The following is a 20,698-nucleotide window of genomic DNA, read 5'->3' on the forward strand; positions in this document are numbered from 1 at the left end:
GCCCATTTTTCTTTGGGGTGCTTATTCTTATTAATAAAAGCTTTTTAATCGATTGAAATCTGGGTTTTGCCAACATATGTGACATCAGCAAATTTTTGTGTGTTCGTCTTCCTAGTGGGCCCAGGGATTGTTTGTAAGTGTGTTGTCTATTTTCCAAGTGTTTGGATATTTTCCTACTGCCTTCTGCTCCCCGTAGTGCTGGGGATGGAAGCCAGGGCCTTGTGTAAGTACATGCCACGGAGCTGCACCTCAACCATTTTCCAGTTATCTTTATGTGACTGATTTCTATTTTAATTCACTCGAGTCAGAAAACAGTTTGTATGATTTCAGTTCTTATGCATTTGTTCAGGCGAGATGTCGTTTACCTTGGTGACTATTCTATGTGTATTTGGGAAAAAAAAAAAAACGTACTCTGCTATGGTTGGGTGGAGTGGTCTGTAAAAGTTCATTCGCTCCAGCTGGTTGATGGTGGTCAGCTCTTCCACGTTCCTGTTGATCTTTTTTAATATTTTTTTCAGTTGTCAATGGACTTTTATTTTAATTTTACTTCTATGTGGTGCTGAGAACCAAACCAACATCACACGTGCCAGGCAAGCACTCTACCACGGAGCCCAGCCCCAGCCCTGCTGACCGTATGGCTCTGGGTCCCACTGATTCCTGAGGGAGGAGCCTCTCAGCACGTCTTCACCTCCGACCGCGGGTTTAAACTGCTTCTCATGTCGGCCTCTGTGAAGGTCGGGTTTGGTGATCAGTATCGTGCTACCTTTGGATAGTGAGTGCATCTCCCTCCTTCTCAGGCTGGAGCCCGGGGATTGGCAAACGGCAGCCCACAGGTTAGTAAATCGGGTTTCCCTGCACGCGGCACGGGCCCTCCTTTGCCTGTGCGCACGGCTGTCCCGCCTGGGCAGCAGGGCTGAGCGGTCTTGACCGAGACCCACAGTGGTCACTTGAACTCTGCCCCAGCACCACCGGCTGTCCAGACTGATGGGCGAGAGGCCTGAGCTGCTCAGACACTCTGCGGGGGACCTCGCTCCGCTGAGGCTGGCGACCACTGCGGGCACAGCGTGGGCCCTGTCCCATGCGGTGTTCTTCCTGCTGTGACAGCGGCTCTCGGGCACTGGGAACATGAGCCATCCGCACGGCATCTCTTCTGCCAGTGAGTTTTGTGTGTTTTTACCATTTTTATTTTTAAAATTTATTTAATGAATTAAGAGATGGGGTCTCACTCTGTTGGCCTTGAACTCTTGGGCTCAAGTGATCCTCCTGCCTCAGCCTCCAGAGCAGCTGGGACTACAGCTGAGTCAGTTTTGGGGAGCTTGTATTTTCCTGGAAAACCGCTCCTCTCCTCCGACTCACACGGCCTCTTCTTGGGGTCGGCCCCCGCGGTCTCCTCAGAGTGTGTTGGGGGTCTTCTCCAAGAGCCTCCGGCCGGCCGGGGAAAAGTTCCTCCGGTCTGCACCTCTCCCCTACTCAGTCAGGAAAGCCGGAGGGGAGCATTTTTACCCGAATGCAGCCCCCACGCCCCATCCCGCCGCCTGGTGCACACGGCGCCCTCCCATCTCTGAAACGGTCCCAAATGTTAGAACGTCCTCGTCTCCAAGGCTAGAAGCAGCTGCCACGTTCTGAGTCGAGGTTGTGATAGCGCTCACTCCTCGTCGCAGGGAATTGTAGCGGCAGACTGTGGCCTGGACCCTTCAACCACCATTTAACAGGCTGCACGTCTTGGTTTGATTGACAGAGGACCAGAGTTTGCTGGTGTGTCCAGCAGCCAGTGTCCACCACAGCTTGAGAGGACAGAGCCCAGGGACAACATTTTCAGGCAGCTGTTGTCCCTTCTCAGGCCCTGGTGGCCCGCAGGCCCCACTGCTTCATGGAAGTGGGGCCACTCCTGCTGGGGCCAGGGTTACAAGAGCAGGGCAGCCCCCGGCTCCGTGTGCTGGACCCCACATGCCAGGGCACAGCAGTCCCCATGGGGGACATTCTCACTGTGCTGTGGGGATCGGCCTCCCTGACCCAGGAGCATGGGATCAGACTCCAGGGAAAAGGGTGACAGATTTTCATGAAGAGAATCCACAGCAAAGCCAGCAGGCGGCCAGCTCCACAGCAACTGCACAGGCCCAGAGGTGGCTGCCGGGAACCCCTGCGGTGGGAAATCCCTTTGTCCCCACCAAGACTCACATGGAGGCCCCACCCTGCTGCAGCAGTGCTGGGGGGCCTGTGGCCATGGCCCTCTTGAGTGGATTCGTGCTTTCCTCTCAAGGGGATCAGCTCTTGGGGGGAATTCAGCGCCCCCTCCTCTCTTCCCTGTGCCCGCAGGCCCTTCCAGCCACGAGTTGAAGCAGCACTGGGCCCTCACAGACTCAGTACCCAATCTTGACCTTCCCAGCCTCCAGAACCATGTAAACTTCTTCTTTATCCAGGTACTGTTTTAGCAACAGAAAATTAACTACAGTATCTTCATTTTACAGATAAGGCAACCGAGGCACAGAGAAGTCACATGTATTTCCCAAGGTCACACAGCTGAGACGTAGTGGAGCTGAGAATGAAAAGCACCTGCCCCATCCCCGCCCAGACTCCACGCGAGCATCAACACCCAGGACACATGGCAAGCTGCCGACCATCAAGAACACCGACATGAACAAACCAATTAAAAAGGAGGAAAATTAAAACAGACAAGGAAAGGGAAACAATAATTGCATGAAAAGGTGTTCAAGCTTGCAAGTCATCAGGGACGGGCAGGGGAAGCAGGGCAGGAGTCTATCCAACAGGTCGGAGAAAGCCAGGGCGTTCGGAACGGAGCCGGGAGGGCCGGTGGAAATGGCCCTCACAAGTGGTCCCGATCTCAAATGCTGGGAGCAGAAGCGCGTCAGGTTTGGGGGGCGTTGGAATGTTTGCAAAGACATCATGAGGTATTTTTGGGATGGGACCTAGGTCTAACGTGGAGGTCATTTATGTTTCAAAAAGCCTCACACACACAGCCTGGAGGCAATTTCGTTTAAAATATCTTAAATAATTTAACACACGAAGCGCAGTTTCGTGGTGTTCATTTTCCACTTGTGGTATGTCAGCAACCCCAGAAGTCTGATTTGGGAGCATTTCACATTTCGGATTTTCGGATTCAGGATGCTCCACTTAGATGCCTACTGCACGGTGACGTGGCGGGATCCACTACCGTCTAAAATGCACTTCATCTGAGAGGTCCTCTCCTGCAGCTCCTCTCTCACGTGGGCGCTAGGAGGCCGCGTGCAGGAACTCTCCTCAGCCAGCTGTGCTCCCTGCCTTGCCACGGCCACCTGCGCCTCGCAGCCCATGGAGGGCTCTGGGCAGACCCCGCACACACCTCTTGCCCCACAGCCACCTGCGTCCCTCCCTCAACCTGACCTGAGATGCGGGATATCACCTGGCGCTGAGAACCAGGGGCTGTCGGTGCCCGGGGGTCCTTTGGTAAAAACTAAGCTGAAGGCTCTGAGGGGTCCAGGGAGGGCAAGTTGCTAACACCCCCAACCCCATCCAGCTGCTGCTAAGGTGAGGCCAAAACCTCGTGGGCAACACTGGGGACAGCGTCCCTGAGTGTCCAAACTCCAAAATTGGACGACGCCTTAAGGCTGTGCTTTATCAGGAGAGGTAAATTAGATGAAGCTGGTCCTCCCACAGGAACCTAAGGTCAAAGAAAAGGCCCAGGACGACACGTTTGTTTGCATTTTTTTTAAGGTAATGAAAGTGCAGCAGTGAGTTGCAGATGCAATTTAAAAAAAAAAAAGCCTTCAACAGCACGAGACGGCTCCTGCTCACTCAGCTAACTTGCTGGCCCTGTGAGTCTACCGATAATTACAAAGGCATTTACTTTCCTAGGCCGTGGAGGGATTTCCACCTTTAATGGAGGAGCTTCAGCAGTTTACATTTATTGTTATAACTGACGGGTTTGTTATCAACTCTGCCACCTTATTTCATGCTGTTTCCTGTGCTTCTAAGGGGCTTGCTCTGCTTTTCTATGTAGTGTATAAGGACCCTCTTCCTCTGCCTCTAGCTACGTTTATGTTGTGAAAGGGTTATGCTTTCTTTTAAGTTCTACACATCATGACCGATCTCTACGTTTTATATCAGAAGTCTCATAAAACAGATAAGCTTTTGATGAAGCCATTTACAAACCCCTACTCAAGAACCAAGAGGAATGTCAGCATTTAAACACATTTTTCCTGATTCTACTGGGCAAGAGGTCACCCAGGTGAATCCCTGGTGGTCCTTCAAAAATCCGATTTTTATCAACCCTTCCCTACCAGCAAACCTACCCTGAAACCAGAGTCTGAGTTAGAGGATGCAGATCAGGAGCCATCCCCCGTCTTGATCATTCACAATGGGTGCAGTCTACCATGTTTGAGTCTCATTTTCTTTAATTTTTTAAAAAGAGATGGGTCTCACTATGTTGCCCAGGAGGGCCTGGAACTCCTGAGCTGAAGAGATCCTCCTGCCTCAGCCTCCCAAGCAGCTGGGCTGTTGTGCTTTTTAAACAGACAACAAGAGGGCTGGGGTGTAACTCAGTGGCAAAGCACAGGCCTAGCACACCCAAGACCCTGGCTTCCCTCCCCAGCAGCCCACAAACACACACACAATACGATTCACACACATGCGTGTCCACGATTCCTTTCCATCCTCTCTCCTCACTGTTGACCATACCCTTTTCTCTCTGAATCACACAACTTTCTTTGTTCAATTAAAATCAGCACTGAGACTCCCAGCCACCTGCTCTGTCCCTGTCAGTTGACCCAGGCACTTGTGACTGCCTCAGCCTGCCCCAGGTCAGCCAAGGAGCTGGACCACAGACCCGGTGGGAGGCTCAGGCCCTGATTTCTGCAGCACTTCGGAAGGCGGGGGTGGCCACACCCGGGGATTTCTCTCAGCGGCCCCACTCATCTGAAGTTCAAATGGCCTCAAAATAAAGTTGGGGGACAAGAACAGGAGTGAAAAAAGTGCAGAAGATTCCTGTCACCCAGAGGAGGCTGGGGTGATTTCACCTTCACGACAAGCTCAGCATCGCCTGGTGCTGTACCAGGAACACCCCACGGGACTAGAAAAGGGTGCGCGAACACCATCTTCCACCTGAGGACACGCCCCACCTCAGAGCCTCAGCCCTGGGCAGGGCCGTCCTAGAGGCAATGGGTGCCTTTAGTGCCCATGAAATAATGCTTTCTTTCCCCACGTGTCCTGATGGACGAACCCTGCCAGTCATCCTTCTAGTGGACCAGAGCAGAACCGCAGCCCCCAGAGGAAGTGCCCCCATCAGCTGGGACCAAGAGAAGCCCCTGCCCCCTTACCTCCTGTAGTTTGACCTCCTCGGGCTGAAGGATCTCCAGCACCCCGCTGCTCTGGATCTCTGGAAGGTCCTGCCAGAGGTTGAACCTCGAGTGGGGGTTGCTGAGCAGGCAGATCTGGGGCAGAGCCCTCCTCTCGGGTGGGCTTGCCGGTTCCTCCTCCTCCTCCTCCTCCTCCGGGGTGTCCTCGCTGGCCGGGGACCCGTCCGCACTGCCCTGTAGCTCTGCATCCTGTTGCCTCCTGGCCTCGATTTCTTGGAGGGTTGATTTATCCCGGTATTCCTGATATAGGAGCCCTGAAATCAAAAAGAGTTCCATTTCTAAAAAGAACAAGACTTTTGATAACGATCATTCCAGCTCACTATCACGTCACGCTCTTACTTCGAGGGGTCACTCCACAGAGGAGCACACGGAGAAAGGCAGACTCCCCCGCCTCCTGGGCACGGGCTCCCGGACCACAGCACAGACAGTCTCACCTCCCTCACGGGGAAGACGGCATGTGCAAGTTTTCTCCAACCAATAAGAAAAGCCCCCGATTCAAAACACAAAGAATGCGTGCTCTCTTCACGTGCACTCCGCAAAACAGGAAGGGGGCCCTTGGTGTGGGTAAGCACAGCTGGAACGTCCCAGCTATATGTCCACATCCCAGCAGGGGTCTTTCCGCAGCTTTGAACGCTTCGGGATCAGCCCTCAAGCACATCCATTCGGGACATGGGAGTAGTGGTGAATGTCCACGCTGAGGGGAAACCCCTGTCTCACAACCTGAGGAGTCTGAGGGACACATCTCTTCTGCACAGCCTCAGATGGCTTCACCAGCCAGTGCCAAAACAAACGTGCCCAAATCTCAAGGAAGACTCGGGGTACAGAGGGGTCGGCACAAATGCAGCAGCTCCCCAGGGAAAACCCCACTCAGGGTTTCTGGCTGTGGGCAGAGGGTCTGTCCCTACACATGACCTGGCCTTCCGTAAGGATCCGGGACGGGGGTCAGCCCCCAGGGTCTTGTCAGTCACGCACAGAGACAGGACTCTGCCCGAGTGGCCAGGAGGCCCCAGGAGACCTCAGGCAAGCATGCCTGGGTTGCATTCAGCAGAACCACGGACTGGTAGGAGAGGCCACAGCAGGTCTCAGGATGGCAAGTGAAGTGCTGGTAGGGACAGTCCAAGGAAGAGCAATGGCTGGTACTGGGTAAAATCCAGGTCACCAGCTCCGCAAAAGGTGGCACCATGTGAGAGGACAAGGAACACGGGTGGAGCCTGTGGCTGGCGATAGGCGAGATGGAAATGGCCTGGGGCCCCCAGTGGAGAAGCCCCACTGGGCAGCTGGACTTACTGGTCTGACCTCAGGTCAGTGGCCAGGACCCCTAGGTTTGCCCATCTGTAAAACAAAGACAATTCTCCAGGAAAGTTCTGTTGTGGATAAAGGCGCCACATGGAAAGCGCTCCCTTTTCAGCGCAGGCCAGACGAGAGCTGCGTTCTTTCTTTATCTAATGCTAGGTGTGTCCAAAGAGCAGGAAAGGGTAAAAAAGAGAAGCAGACTGCCTCTGAATCCGGGTAAATGTGCTGGAGAAGTTATCTACACGAGCAGGAACCTCAGAAATCCATCTGTGGATTAAATTAGGTGACTTTGGATGCTCCATGACCATCCAGCAGAACACAATACGGAGTTCATTTGACAAAGGAATGAAAATCAGTCTATGCTACAAGCAACTCAGGTTGAAAATCTATAAGGACAGTCAAATGTCACCACATAAATGGGCTCAGTGATGATACATGACGGTGCCATCAAGCTAATTGTCTTCCTGAGCTTCTGACACGATACTTATGGAGGCTTCCACTTGGTTTCACCTTTCAGTACCTAATTTGCACCTAGTAGGTCCTCAAACATGCAGTTTCCGAGGTTCGCCAGAGTGTCTAACTCAGGCTGTCTGCTGGTCCCGAAGCACATCTCCTGCGCAGCCAGCTACGCAGGAGCAAGCACTCCCTCCAGCTTCTCTCTGTGGCGCCTGTGCTGGAAGGAGACATCAGCACTGTGGGTAGCTTGTCGAGAATAATTCCTTAATCACGCTGCGGAGATGCTGTCAGGGCGTCTCCTCCGTCCCTCACACCCTGGCTTTCCAGGGGGCAGGGCAGGGGTCTGGTTTGGGTGCCATCAATTCTGTGCTCCGAGAAGTGGGTGAGTGTTGACTGAGGGACACCTTCTGGGATAGCTCCCCACCCTTGCCAAGGCTGGGTTTGGGCATGGGCATGTGGCATCAGCAAGTTCATATGCTGGGACCCAGTGCCCAGTGCGGCAGTTCTAAGAGATGAAGTGTTTTGGGAAGTGAGTTCCATGAACAGAAAATTGCCCTCAAGAGAGGTTGCAGGGAGCTGCCGTGTCCCTCCTGCCTTGTGGGGACTCCTGGAAAGGGCCACTTGAGCCCTCACCAGACGTGGAGTCAGCTGAGCTCCAGTCCTGGGCCTCCCAGCGTCCAGAGCCATAACAGATCACCCAGTGTTATGGTTTGGATAGGACTTGTCCCCAAGCTGGAGGCTTGGTCCCCAGTGTGGTGGAGTTGAGAGGGGCCTAGTGGAAGGATCCAGACCATGGGCACCTCCTCTTAAAGGCTCCACAAGAAACTTCAGTTTAAGAATGGGTTATCCTTGGGACTTGGGTTTGTGGCTCAGTGGTGGAGCACTTGCCTCGCACATGTGAGGCACTGGGTTCGATCTCCAGCACCACATAAAAATAAATAAATAAAATGAAGGTACTGTGTTCATCTACAACTGAAAAAAAAAAAAAAAAAAAAAAAAAAAGAAAGAAAAGAAAAAAGAATGGGTTCTAAAAACAGTGAGCCTGGCCCCAGAATCTTTTGCAGGCGGTTTCACCTCTCACGCTCACTCCCATCACACCGCCATCCGCCATGTTATGTTACCAGGAAACCTTCACCAAGCTGAGCAGCGAGTGGCACCACGCTCTCAGACCTCTGAACCGTGAGCTAATAGATCTCCGTTCTGTATGAGTACCCCATCTCAGTTGTCTTGTTACAGCAACCAAAAAGGTGTTTAGAACGGCTGGAATAGATTAAGACACTGGTCAAGGAGAGAAAGAAAAAGGAGACATAGTCTAAGGGCTTCTCAAAAAAATGTCCCTCCCCAAGAAACACTAAAGGACAGTGCCCTTCCTGCTGCCATGGACCATTGCTAGAGGATATGAAGCCTGGGGCTGTGACAAGACATTGAGGAGGAGAAGTACCCAGGTGCCTGTTTGGGAGACTAACCGACTCTGGACCTTCCCGCCTCTCAGCTCGTTGACTGACATGGGCTGCCTTCATCATTTAAGATCACTTTTTGGTAGCTATTCTGTTAATTGTAGCCAAAGTAATTTTAGAATTTTAAAAATGCATACTTTTTCCTGAGGTATATATTTAGAACATAAATTTGAACTGCAATTTTTTTTCTGGAGTTACTATGATTATGGAGTTATCTGACATGCTATCGTAACTATTTTCATAACCTTTTGTTTGCCTTAAATTCAGATTACTGTATAATCAAATTCAGTAAATACAGTAGGTTTATCTGGGAGCCACATGTTAATCTGAGAAATTTCTGTATTCAGTGTATTGCACTTAAAAAATTTTTTTTTGCAGTGCTGGGGATCAAATGCAGGGCTTCACATGTGCTAGACAACTGCTCTACACTGAGCTACACCCCAGATCCCTGTAGTGTTAATATGACAGGCTTTCCATTTTATATTTGTGTGTTCGGTAAGCACAACTTTATATGGAAGTTAACTTTCCCTATAAACCCTTGCACTTGGTATTACATGCATGTGCAAATGGAAAGCGCAGTTCCCAACTCTTCTTGTTAAAAGACCTGAACCAGGGTGACTGGAGAAGGAGGGTAAGCCCCAGCTCCTCGGGTCAAAGCCTCCTGATCCATTCCACACCTCTCCTCCTGAAGAGGATTCCTTTGTCTTTCAATTCTTCAAATACAATTGTGTAAAGGGCGGGGAATTAATTTAGAATTTAGTGAGAAATCCTATGTGCTGAGCATAGGCAATCTCTCTCTCTCTCTCTCTCTCATACACACACACCACTCCAGGGCTCAGGCTGTGTGACCTCTGGGACCACAGCCAGTGTGACGACAGCTGTGCACTCACCAAACATTCTCTCTGGCCTGAGTGATGGCTCCTGCAAAATCTAAAACAGTGGTCCACAGAATGCAAACAAATTCATTCCACTTTCTGTCCCCTGAATTTCACTACGTCCTTAGGAACCTGCCGTCCTTTCCTGACGCCCGGCAAAGGATCACTTCATTCACATAGCTGAGGGCAGCTGGGCTGTGGACGGGGGTGGCTCGGCACAGGCATCGAGTCTCCAGTGAAGGCTGTGAGATGACATGGGACAGGTCTGTGCTGTCACTCACCCATCCATAGAGACCTATGGGAATCAGGGAAACATGCTCTCCACAGACCAGCAGATACAGGGGGCTGTGGGAGGAAAGACTCAGAACCTCAGAGTCTCTGCTGTCTCTCAGGAAAGGAAACGGAGGCCCACGAAGAGCAGAAGCACAACCCAGGGGCCCTGACTCCAGCCTGGAGCTTCTGCAGCTCCAGGGGAAGCGCTCAGCCTCCTGGAAAGCAGATGGGGGCTTTGACCCCTCCCCACCCCAATTCCTTCCTGATCATGGCCCTGATCCTAGCTTCAAGAGGTGGAAGCCAAAGTTTCCATCATATGCTGAGACACAGAGAAGTGGCTCTCCTCATACAAAGGACCAAGTGGCAAAGTATTGGGAAAAAGCTTTTGTTACAAAATCAGAATTTCTGCTAGACATGGTGGCACACGACCATAATTCCAGTGGCTCAGGAGGCTGAGGCAGGAGGATCACAAGTTTGAGGCCAGCCTCATAACTTAGGCCCTAAGCAACTCAGTGAGACCCTGTCTCTAAATAAAATACAAGAAAGAGCTGGGGATGTGGTTCAATAGTTAAGCACCTCCAGGTTCAAAATCAGGTATCAGTTTCAGATTGGCCCCTCTCCACTTCCCCAGCAAACAAAATGAAAAGCCACCACCACCCTCCACCTGACATGCAGGGAGACAAAATTCTGGGAGTAGGAGCAGCTTAACAGCACGAAGTGCACAATCCACCCCCTCAGCTTCCCAGGGGCTCACTCCTCTCAGGGTCTGGTTAGGAAGCTCCCTGCCAGCCAGGAGCGGGCTGCCCTGAAAGGTCTCCCAAGTGCCAGGTCTCCTGTAGGGACAGAAGCTCCATTTCCACAATGAGGACACACTGTCTGTTCCAGTGTTTGGGACTACAGGCAATAATGGTATATTCAGGCAAGAAAACTTCCAAATCTAGAATTTTTATTTTAACAAGCAGACTGTCAGCTGCTCTGGTAAGATGGAAGAATATTTTCTAAGCAGCCAGTACCACTTGCAGATGAATGGAAACTCCAGGTCCATTCACTGGTGCCCCCAGTGAGATATGAGTACTAATCTGACGTCATGATCAATTTTTTTAATGCAACGGCTGGAGTTCTTTGGACACTGTCTCAGCCCCCTCTGTGAATTCTTGGTGCTCCGTAGGAGGTGGACCCTCACGTGCTGTTCCCTGTGTGTTGTCTCCCCAGGGCCATATTCCAGGAGAGGTTTCCCTTCCTAATTCAGGGGCTTCTGGGGCTCCTTCTTTCTCTACTTTCTCTTTCCTGCCCTGCCAAGTCTCTGGAAGTCAGCCTGGCTCTACCCAGAGGCAGGCCCTAAACACACCTGCCTCTCCGTTCCAACTCTGAGCCCACGCCCTGGTCTTCCCAGGCCACTCCCTGCCCTTCCCAGGCCTCCACCTGCCTGGAGCTCAAGGAAGGCTCATTCTGCAAGGTCCCGCAGTACTGCGTCACCTCTGGTCTTTCTAGCAGAAGTGACTGGACAGAGAGCTGGTGCTCAGGAGGGTAGGGACAACAGACCTCTCCAGAATCAGCAGAATAGAAATTCATTTGCTAAATCAAACCAACAGCACAGCACTAATAAAATGTGGCAGTTCTGTCTATGGACTATTCAGAACCACAGATATCAAAAACCTCAACCCCTGAGCCAGAAGATTCCCAGAGTCCACCTGGCACCCACATTTCCCAAACGGAGCTCTGTGGCAACCAAGGACACCCACCTATTTGTTCAATGAGGTTTCTCCAGGAGTCGGCAGGAATGGGATGGATCATCTGCAGGGCCTCGGTGAGGGTGGTGGGGCTGTCCGCCAGGGCCGGGCACTCCTCGGGCGTGGTCCCATTTCCCGGGGTGGAGGATGACTCGCTGCCAGAGAGGGAGGACGGCAAGGCTGGTTATTTTTAAGCAAGGACACACCTTGGCTGGCTCGCCAGAGGCGTCTGCACAGTCGGCTGCTGGCCAACGGCGCCCTGCCTCAGGCCGTCCAGGCGGAGGGGCCACAGCAGCCACTGCCCGTCCCAGCCGGGCGGGCCCAAAGGCCTTTTTTGTCCCTGCATCAGGGCGCGACGGGGTGATTCATTCCCACACCAGCCCGCCCAAACCTTCATGTTTTTCGAGCTCGCGGGCAGTCGTCGGAAACTTGGCGCGCCCTGCCCGCTCGCTCCGTGGCGCCGAAAGGCCGCCCCGACGGGTCCCCCAGCCGGGAGGCCACCCCACGCTCCTCGCAGTCATTCAGACCCCGGGCTCTTTCGGCCCGATCCTTCAGTCCCAGGGACACTAAGGGCGGAGAGATGTCATGCAGGACGCGCACGCCCAGGGCGTCCGGGGCACAGGCACTGGAGGCGATCCTGGGGAGCAATTGAGGTGCCATGGCCGGGGCAGGGAAGCAGCCCTACTCCTGCCGGATGCGCGCCCGACGTGGGCCCGCGTAGGAGTGGGGAGCGGCGGGACCCGTGGCCCAGGGACTGGGGATAGGCCTTACGGGTCGGTGACCGTCGCTGGGGGCGCAAGCAGAAAGGAAGCACGCGGGGGCAGCGCGCTGGAACCGGGATGGCCACCGGTCCTCACCTGCCGGGCAGGTGTCCCGCCGCCGAATCGCGCGCGTCGCTCTCCGAGGTGGAGCTGTCGTGGTCCACGGCGCAGGCGGCGCTGAAAGCTGCAGCCAGCAGCTCCATGGGGGCCGGCGGCGGGGCGGGAGCAGGGGCCGGCGGGGGGCCGCGCTGGGGCCCGGGGCTGGGCCGGGGGAGACGCGCGGGCTCCGGAGTGAGGTCGCAGCGCGCGGCTGGAGCCGGAGCTGCCGCCGCCGCCGCCGCCGCTGTCGAGCGCTCCCGCGGGCGCGCGCGCGCCTGGAGGCTCCCGGGGTTGCCACGGCAACGGGGGGAGGCGGGAGGGGCGTGCGCGGCGGGGGCGAGGCCGGGTTGCGGAGGGGCGGGGGCGCTCGGGCCGGGAGTGATTCCGGCCCCGCTGCATGAACTGCGGCGGGGACCTCGCGCCCCGCGGTGCCTCCTCCCGCCGGCGACCGCTTCCAACCCGGAGAGAGCGAGGACAGAGTGGGCCCGCGAGAGGCGTCTCCGCCTGCCGCCCCTGCGTGCGGTGGCCGCTGCTCCGCCGGGTTCCTGGAAGGTGCCCCAGTACTCTTGAACCGCCCCCTTGCCCACGTCGGGCACCCTGCGAAGTTTCCCGCAGGCTGGCGGCTTGGCGACCCTGCCTCAGCTGTCCCGAGCCCGGCCTTGGGGAATGTGTCGGCGCTCGAGGTGCCTCCCTCGGTTCCCCGTGCGAGGCAGACTCGGGTCTTCCAGGACCCCTGCGCACTGGCTCCTGACACTTAGAATGGGAAGGGGGCGAGCTCGGAGACCCCTCCCCCTGCGGTTCTGGCCGCAGGACCACCGGCTCCCAGCTACTCAGAGACCTTGGCGGGCCAGGGCTGGGTTTGGATGCGCAAGAGGGGAAACGAAGTGCCCCCCAACCTCTGCCTGGTTTCCCTGACTGGTCACGTTGACTCTTGGACTCGGCTCCTTCGTTAGGTAGTCGGGTCCGCTCACGGATACAGAAAGCAAAACTAGGTGACCGAAAGGAGGAGGAGGCGAATGTTCCCCTCCGCGAGGTGCAGTGGAGGGCATGAGACCAAGCCAACTGCCCCTCCGCCCCGTGATCCTGCTGCCTGCCCAGAAGTGACCTGGGAAATCTGGAGGATTCCATCCTGCGTGCCACTGGCACACTGGACAGTGTCTTTTTCTGGGGCAGCCTGCTTCCCTTGTTGGGCGCCCAGGTAAAGCGGTCTTGATTTGCACGCAGGACCAATTTTTCTTTTTCTTTTTCTTTTTTTTTTAGGGTCCCCGGCGGGTGGGGATGGGGTACCGAGAAAAGTTAGGAGAGTCTTCCTCTGCAGCTTCCCCTTCACATTGGTTAAAATTCAAATTAACACTTTTTTTTTTTTTTCCTTTTCTTTTTTTTAAGGCATACAGTGCGGGCGGGAGGGGTTCAGATCCTGTCTTTTGGTTGGCTTTCAGGGATCCTTAGCCAGTCTGGAACAAGGCAGGTGTTCTTCTGCAGAGAGGGTTGGGCAGGCCAAGGAAAGCAGGAAGCTTAGGCCCAAGGGCCTCTTGCAGGGAAGGGAACTGCCCTTCCCAGGTGCCAGTGGGTCACCCCTGCTCCTGCCCCTGCCCTTTTCACCTTGCCCTGCTCCAGCTTTGGGAATGTATGCTGCTCTTGGTTGAAACCCAGCTCCCAAGGCTGCTGCTCAGCTCTGGGAGGGGCCCGAATGGACAGTTGCTATGCCTCTTGCTCTCAGGCCTCAGGATGTTTGAGAGACACCCATCAGGTCTCTTTCCAAGTCAAGCACCTGCCTTCTGGAATGCTTTACATGGAGTCAGAAACCCCCAGCTTGTCCTCCCTCTCCCTCGCATTTTTGTCTACTCACTAGCCATGTCCACCTGGATATCCTCTGTTCATGACAACATGCCATAGATTTGGCGTCTTGGAAACGACAGGAACTGATTTCTACAGCCCTCGAGGCTGGGGTCTGAGGTCAGCATGACAACCTGGGCAGGTGCTGGGAGGATCTCTGAGTTGCCATTGGCTGGCTTCTCATGTACCCCGCATGTCAGAAGCAGGTGAGAGTCTCCCAGGGGTCTCTGTGAAACAGCAGCAGTCCCGTTTATGAGGGCACGACCTTATAAAGGACCTTCTCGAAGGCCCCACCTCCTAGCCCCATAATATCTGAAGATTTTCAACATGGGAATTTTGGGGGACACAAACATTCAGTCCACAATATTCCGCCTGTGCCCCACGATTCATGTCCTTGCATGCAGTATACATTCATTCCATCCCAATAAGCCAAAAGTCTTGCCTTGTTCCAGCATCAACTCTGTGAAGTCCAGAGTCTCATCTAAATATCATCTATATCAAATATGGGTGAAACTCAAGTCTGATTTGGCCTGAGGCAATAATCCTCTCCAGCTGTGAACCTCTGAAGCCAAACAAATTATGATATTCTAAAATACAAAAGGGAGGAGTGGGAAAGAAGAAATAGAGGGCGAGACCCAAGCAAGCAAAAGAACTTGGTAAGGCAAACTCGATGCCATCTTGAAGCAGGGCACGTGCTCTCTGCCTGACAGGCTGCATGTCAGGGCCAGGGGAGGTGGTCCCACCTTCAGGGACCACTTGGGTGGCAATGTCCCCACTGCTTGATGGGGTGCTGCCCATGCTGTGGCACTCTGTGGTTGGTCCCACGCATGACATGCAAGGCTCCCTTGTGTGGCTCAAACCACAGTTCTTTGTTTGGGAGTGGGGGTCAAGCCCTTCAAAACAGAGGTGGAGGCTGCTCTTCCCCAGCTAGGTACTCTGCCCTAGCAGCCAGCCAGGAGGCCAGGGAGAACCTGAGAGGTGGTCTCAACTTTCGTGCCTCCCGTCTTTCCATGTGTCAATGGCTAACATGCTCCCTGCATCCCTAGAGTCCCTCAGAGCAGCACCCCCACCTTTGGTATTTGGACTGTTGAAGTCTCTCTCTTCCTGGTCCCTCTTTCTCTCCTCCCCTTTCTAAACTATGGGTCTCATTTTGTCCTCTGCCCCTACTTAAGCAGTTAGTTCTGTTGGAGTCCTGCCACCTGAGGGCAAAGCCATCAGCCACTCCACACACCTGTCAGCAGGGGCTGGGCCCTGCCCTCCCCTGCTCTTCTGAGGTCTTGGCTTCTCCATACTTTCCCAGGCTCAGGGCTCTTTTCTAAGCCCTCCTTCCCACCAGGTGACTTCCACCTGAAGGGTTGTCCCCTGCAGGCCCCTCTGCTTTCACGGCCCTCACTGCCTGGCACTGTAATGCTCTGCTCACAGGGGATCTTGGGAAGAGCACTGTGTGGGCCATGGGTAGGGCCTGTTGGTTGGTATGGCTGTGTCAGCCCTTAAATTTCCTGTGACACTAAAGGGAAGCTGTTACCTTCCCACTCTGCTACACCAAAAAGAAAGGATTCAACTTTAAAAAAAAATCTGAAAATATCAAACTGAAATTACATATATTAAGATGGAGCATGATAAAATCTTCCAATTGAAAAATAAGCTAAAAATATCACCTTAATTATAAAATTGGTTTAGAAAAGTCACTGAGTTCTGAGGCATGTAACCTTAAGCTTAATTCCCATGTTCTATTTTCTATCATATTTAGTGCTTATTAGGCAGCCTATTATTAAAATCTCTGCCTAACTGACATTTTGCTCTGAATCATTCACAAAATAAAGTACTGAGAAATATTCGAATATTTGTACCTGGCTAGCACATAGTAGGTGCTCTCTAAATATTTGTGAATGGATTAGTGGTCTGCCTTCAAAAAGACATATCTAGTTATCTTAGGTAGTTAATCTGAGGGTTATTGATTTCTTCCTTTGGGTTATAAATTTGGCAACAAATTGGATTTTTAAAACTTATGTAGCCACCTCAGCTTTCAGGAATCTTTATGTTTATAAATTTTTTATTGATCCTGAGGGAGAATTTCTAGAAGAGGAAGGAAGCATAAGGATAATGTAGTCCAACAGTTCAATTTTACAGAAGCAGGATTGAGAGCTAAATGACAAGTACAAGATCTGACAGCTGGGTAGTGGCCAATTTGGGAACATATGATAGTAAATGAAGACTACATTGTGTGGAATAAGGAACTGCATACACATGCACACACATATACGAATTACTTATGGAAAATTATGTATAAATCATGCTGGGGATTGGGCCCAGAGTCTTATCTACGCTAGACAAACGATTTGCCTCTGAGCTGCACACCCTCCCAGGAACTACAAATTTCTACTCATCCTGTTTTCAGGTGCACATGGTTTCTAGCAGACCACCAAGTGTTAAGATCATTTGTATCCTTAATTTTGTAGGAAAATACCTTGGATTTTTTTTTTTTGTAATTAGTAGACATTCATCAACTTGTAAACTTGTAGAAACAGTCATTTGATAGCTTTTAATTAACTATCTTTTAAATATGTAAGCAGTAGTTTCAATCTCAAAAGACTTCTAATTGCTTTGAAAATCAATAAAACTAACCCACGTGGATACAGCAGCAATCTACAGACAGCTCAGCCTCCAGAGTTGATGGGGTCCCCACAGCTAAGGAGAGAGCGAAGAAAAGGACAGGCTGTTTCTGGAGGGGGGCCCTCTCCCTGCAGCTCCAGGAAGCCCGGAGCTCACACTTGATGGGTGACAAGATTTCACCCCAAGATTGCCAACCAAGGCTGACAGTGCCCGGTGCATATTGTCACTCGCTGCTACCGGGGAAGTCAGCATTGGGGTCTTGACCCCAGGAGACCACCGGATGCTCCGTGCGCTGAACTCCCCTGGTCTCTGCCTGTCTTTTCCCTTGGCTGAATCTAATTTGGACGCCTCTGGGGAGCCGAGCATATGGTGAGAATAGCCACCTTCGGTGGGTTCCTCCAGTCCCAGTGATGAAAACTGAGGGTGACTTACAGATCCCCAAGCTCTGCCCCTGGTGTCAGTGTGAGGGCGTCTTGGGGCCGGGCCTCCCTTTGCAAGCCTCTAGCTTGACCTAGCGTGTGGTGTCACTTTCCCCCGCCTCCTTTCCCTGTCTCCCTCCACCTCCCATCTGCCCTAACCATGGCTGCCAGGTAAGTTAGCCTCCAGCATCACTGACCCCAGCATCTGCTATCTTCAGTGACTCCCCAGTGCCTTGTTGGTAACTTGAGCTCAATGGGGTTTGTGTCCAGTCCAGGCTGGCCCTGCCCAGACGAGAGTGGATCCCTCCTGAGAACTCCCATGGCCCTCACTTTGCTGTCACCTCTCTGCTATTGCTGAGATTTGGGGGAGCAGCTATGAAAATGTCACTCATCTCCAATCCTCAGCACGTTCAGGAAAGAGATGGAAGGCCGCGGGGGCCTTGCTGTGCACTGGCCTTCCCTGCTCTGACATCTTGGGCCTCTGATCAAGGAGTGTCTCTTTGGCCGACCTCTTTGGGAACTGGCAGGGAACGGCGGCAGGGCCTGGTGCTGCAGGCTTGAGGGAGGCAGCTGGATTTGTGGTGGTGAGTCCCCAAACCTATTAGAACTGGATTTAGTATTTGGTGAGGCAAGGAGTGGTTTGTTTTTGTTTTTGTCCTTTTTGGACATGGTTGCCAGGGTGGACAGTTGTACTTTTGGTTAAATAGGAAAAAGGCTGGAGGGGTGAGGAGATGCAGACAAAGCCCCGTCTGGTTCAAGGAGAAATGCTGGCCCTGGATGGCTTCAGCGACTCCAGGAAGCAGGCCCATAATCCTAGGGCCTAAATGCCGAAAATTTGACATTGCTATGATGAGTACATTTTCTGAATCAAAAATAGGTGGCCAGAAAGTTTGTTCCACTTCCAAACATGAGAGGCAGCCTGGAAGACATTGCTTGGCTAGTGAAACATTGGAATTTCCAAAGCATTTTGATGGTTCACATGTTCTTAGCAGTATCCTTAAAAGACTGGGACAAATGGTGGACATGATCTTAAATTATGAGATGCAGACAATTTGCAGGTATAGAACAAATGGAAGTGTATTTCCCAAAACAGCTTCCCCCAAACAACTTGTGGATAAGTGGCCATGAAGTTCATGTGCTGATCCGAACCTGGAAAGCGGGGGCCAGAAGTATGGGTTTCTGTGGAGTGTTTCTAACCAAGGAGGCTGACACAGGGCCTGGGGTTTGGGCTGTGGTCAGCGTCATGGATTTTGACCAATAGGAGCAACCTGAAGCAGGGGGTACTGACAGGATGACACTGTGGTTCCCAAAGATGTGGGGTGGAATTTAGCGTAAATAAGATTAGGGGTTGTCTAGGAGCACATAGTTAACACTTTAGGCTGTGGCCACGGGGGTTAGAGATTGTTAATCAGAACTCGGAATGTAAAGACTAGCCACCCGCCTCCATCTAGGTTGATTCATTCCAAGTCCTCTTATAAACAGTCAGACCTAAGTTAGTCCTGTGTTAGTGAGAGCACTTTGCAAACTATTGTGTGCTACACACATAGAAAGAGACAGAATCATCATCATCATCATCATCATTTCTCTAGGTAGGCTGCATTTAGTGCTGCGATACATTCATGGTGGTAATCGAGAGTGCATTTCCTTGGCCATTCGCCAGACGTAGCAAAGCTGCTTAGGGTGTGAACCAGAAAGAAAAAGCTGTCTGTTCACAAGCAGGCTTGAAGGAGTAGCAGGCAGTCAAGAAAATCAGTAGTTAGAAATGGTCCAGACCTTATTCCAGGAAAATCTCTGAATTTTAGAGAAATATTCTCCATTATAAGAAGTCCCAAGAGAGCTTCCCATTTCCTATTGAAACAACCACCTTGCCCTCGCATCCTGGAGAAGGGGATCTCTCTGATGAGCTACCAGGACTATCGACTCAAGGTTTCAGGGTCTCCTAGAAAGACAGGTATGCTTTTGATGGCGATGGGCCGTGTTCTGAGATGTTGGAGCTCAATGCCAGCCCTGGCCTGCCCCTAGAATGTCGACAGAATACCTTTCTCCCCTGAACTTCACAGCTTTGAGCTACTGCTGGTATTTCCATTTCAAAGAGTCTGTTAAGGAACCGCCACAGCAGTGTACAAATGAGCACCAAATACACAGATGTGACAGGGAAAAAGCACAGCATTCCAGAACATATCAGCAACACAGCAATCCAAGAGTTTTGAAAATGAGCAGCTGGTGGTCACCACTGAACAGAAATTGTCACTGGCTTCTGAGAGTGGAAGTGTGAATTGATTTAACCTTTCCCCAGGGGTCATATGACAACACATACCTTAAATCCATGAATGTTCATGCTCTTTGGCAAGGAGACTCTACCTCTAGGACTGAATCCTAATAAACTATTAAGTCTGTGGGGGAAAAAAAAAGTTCTGTAAGGATGTCTATTATAATGGTGTTATTAATAATAACACTGTTATTTATAAAAGTGCAATATTTGAAGCCACCTAATGTCCAATAACAGAAGATTGACTATTTAAATTATGGGATATTGTACCATTAAAAGAAGATTTCAGAAGAGCTGGATGCAGTGGCACGTGCCTGTATTTCCAGTCACTTAGGAGGCAGGAGGATCACAAGTTCAGGGCCAGGCTCAGCAACTTAGTGAAACCCTGTCTGAAAATAAAATATAAAAAAAGGACTGGGAATGTAACTCAGTGGTAAAGTGCCCCTGGATTCAATCTCTAGTACCAAAACAAAAAAAAATCAACATTTTAGGAGAATATTTAATAATATGGAAAAATGTTCATATTTTAAATAAAGTAGATTTCCAAACTGGATGGTAGTGTGGTCTTATTTGGTTTATAAGTAGAATTTTATGTATGGAATTTTAAGCATGTACACAGTCTTTTAAAAAGACTGGTAGAACAATCACCAAAAATATTTTGCATTACTTGTAGCTGGTTGGCTGGATTCTGAGGGAATTTTCCTCTTTTTACTCATATGTTTGAAATTTTTCTACAATAAATGTGTCACTTATGTAACAAGGGAGGAAAGTTACTTTAAAAACAACATCAATCGCTTAATGTGCATAAATTTAGAGCATGAGTTCAAAGTGTTCGCGTCACCACGCGGGATTCTGATGAACCTGGGAAAGGGGGCGGGGCTGTTGGTATTCTCTCCGCGTACCTGGGGATGGGGGGGCAGGAGGAGTATATCTCAATGTGTTACATAAATCTGTCTCTGAAAAAGCTCTTCACGAATTCAGAAAAGAATCACGAATTCAAATTTTACAGTAAATTGCTTCCTGACATCATTAACATTAAGGCACTTATCAGATATTCCAATCTGCCTGGTTATGAAAATAGTCCCTTTTCCAGAAATTCCTTTTCCTTCCATAAATCCATGTGTACGAGTCCTAACAAGAATGTGGCTGCCATTTCTACTGAAGCCATGGTATCACCAGAGTACTCATAAGAAATTGCCCATCAGCAGGGGCAGTGGGACCCACCCCAGCTGGTACTACCAGGGCTCCATTCCAGCTGTGTGCAGT

At 51.6% G+C, this 20,698-nt stretch overlaps 1 protein-coding gene across 5 annotated transcripts in view; it reads right to left on the reverse strand.

The window, feature by feature from the left end:
* Positions 1-20,698, reverse strand: part of NGEF (neuronal guanine nucleotide exchange factor) — a 218,919-nt gene that overhangs the window by 20,662 nt on the left and 177,559 nt on the right. For 4 of the 5 annotated variants that reach the window (XM_079134858.1, XM_079134857.1, XM_079134859.1 and 1 more), the window contains 2 exons: positions 11,448-11,590; positions 5,313-5,605 (listed from right to left, as the gene is read on the reverse strand). In XM_079134858.1, coding sequence (XP_078990984.1) covers positions 5,313-5,605; positions 11,448-11,590 — 436 coding nt within the window. Of the gene's footprint in view, positions 1-5,312; positions 5,606-11,447; positions 11,591-12,292; positions 19,822-20,698 lie in introns of all 5 variants that reach the window. The other variant, XM_079134860.1, reaches the window with a different exon arrangement.

This window comes from Sciurus vulgaris (genome assembly GCF_902686455.1).
Source record: "Sciurus vulgaris genome assembly, chromosome: 3".
Classification (NCBI taxonomy): Eukaryota; Metazoa; Chordata; class Mammalia; order Rodentia; family Sciuridae; genus Sciurus; species Sciurus vulgaris.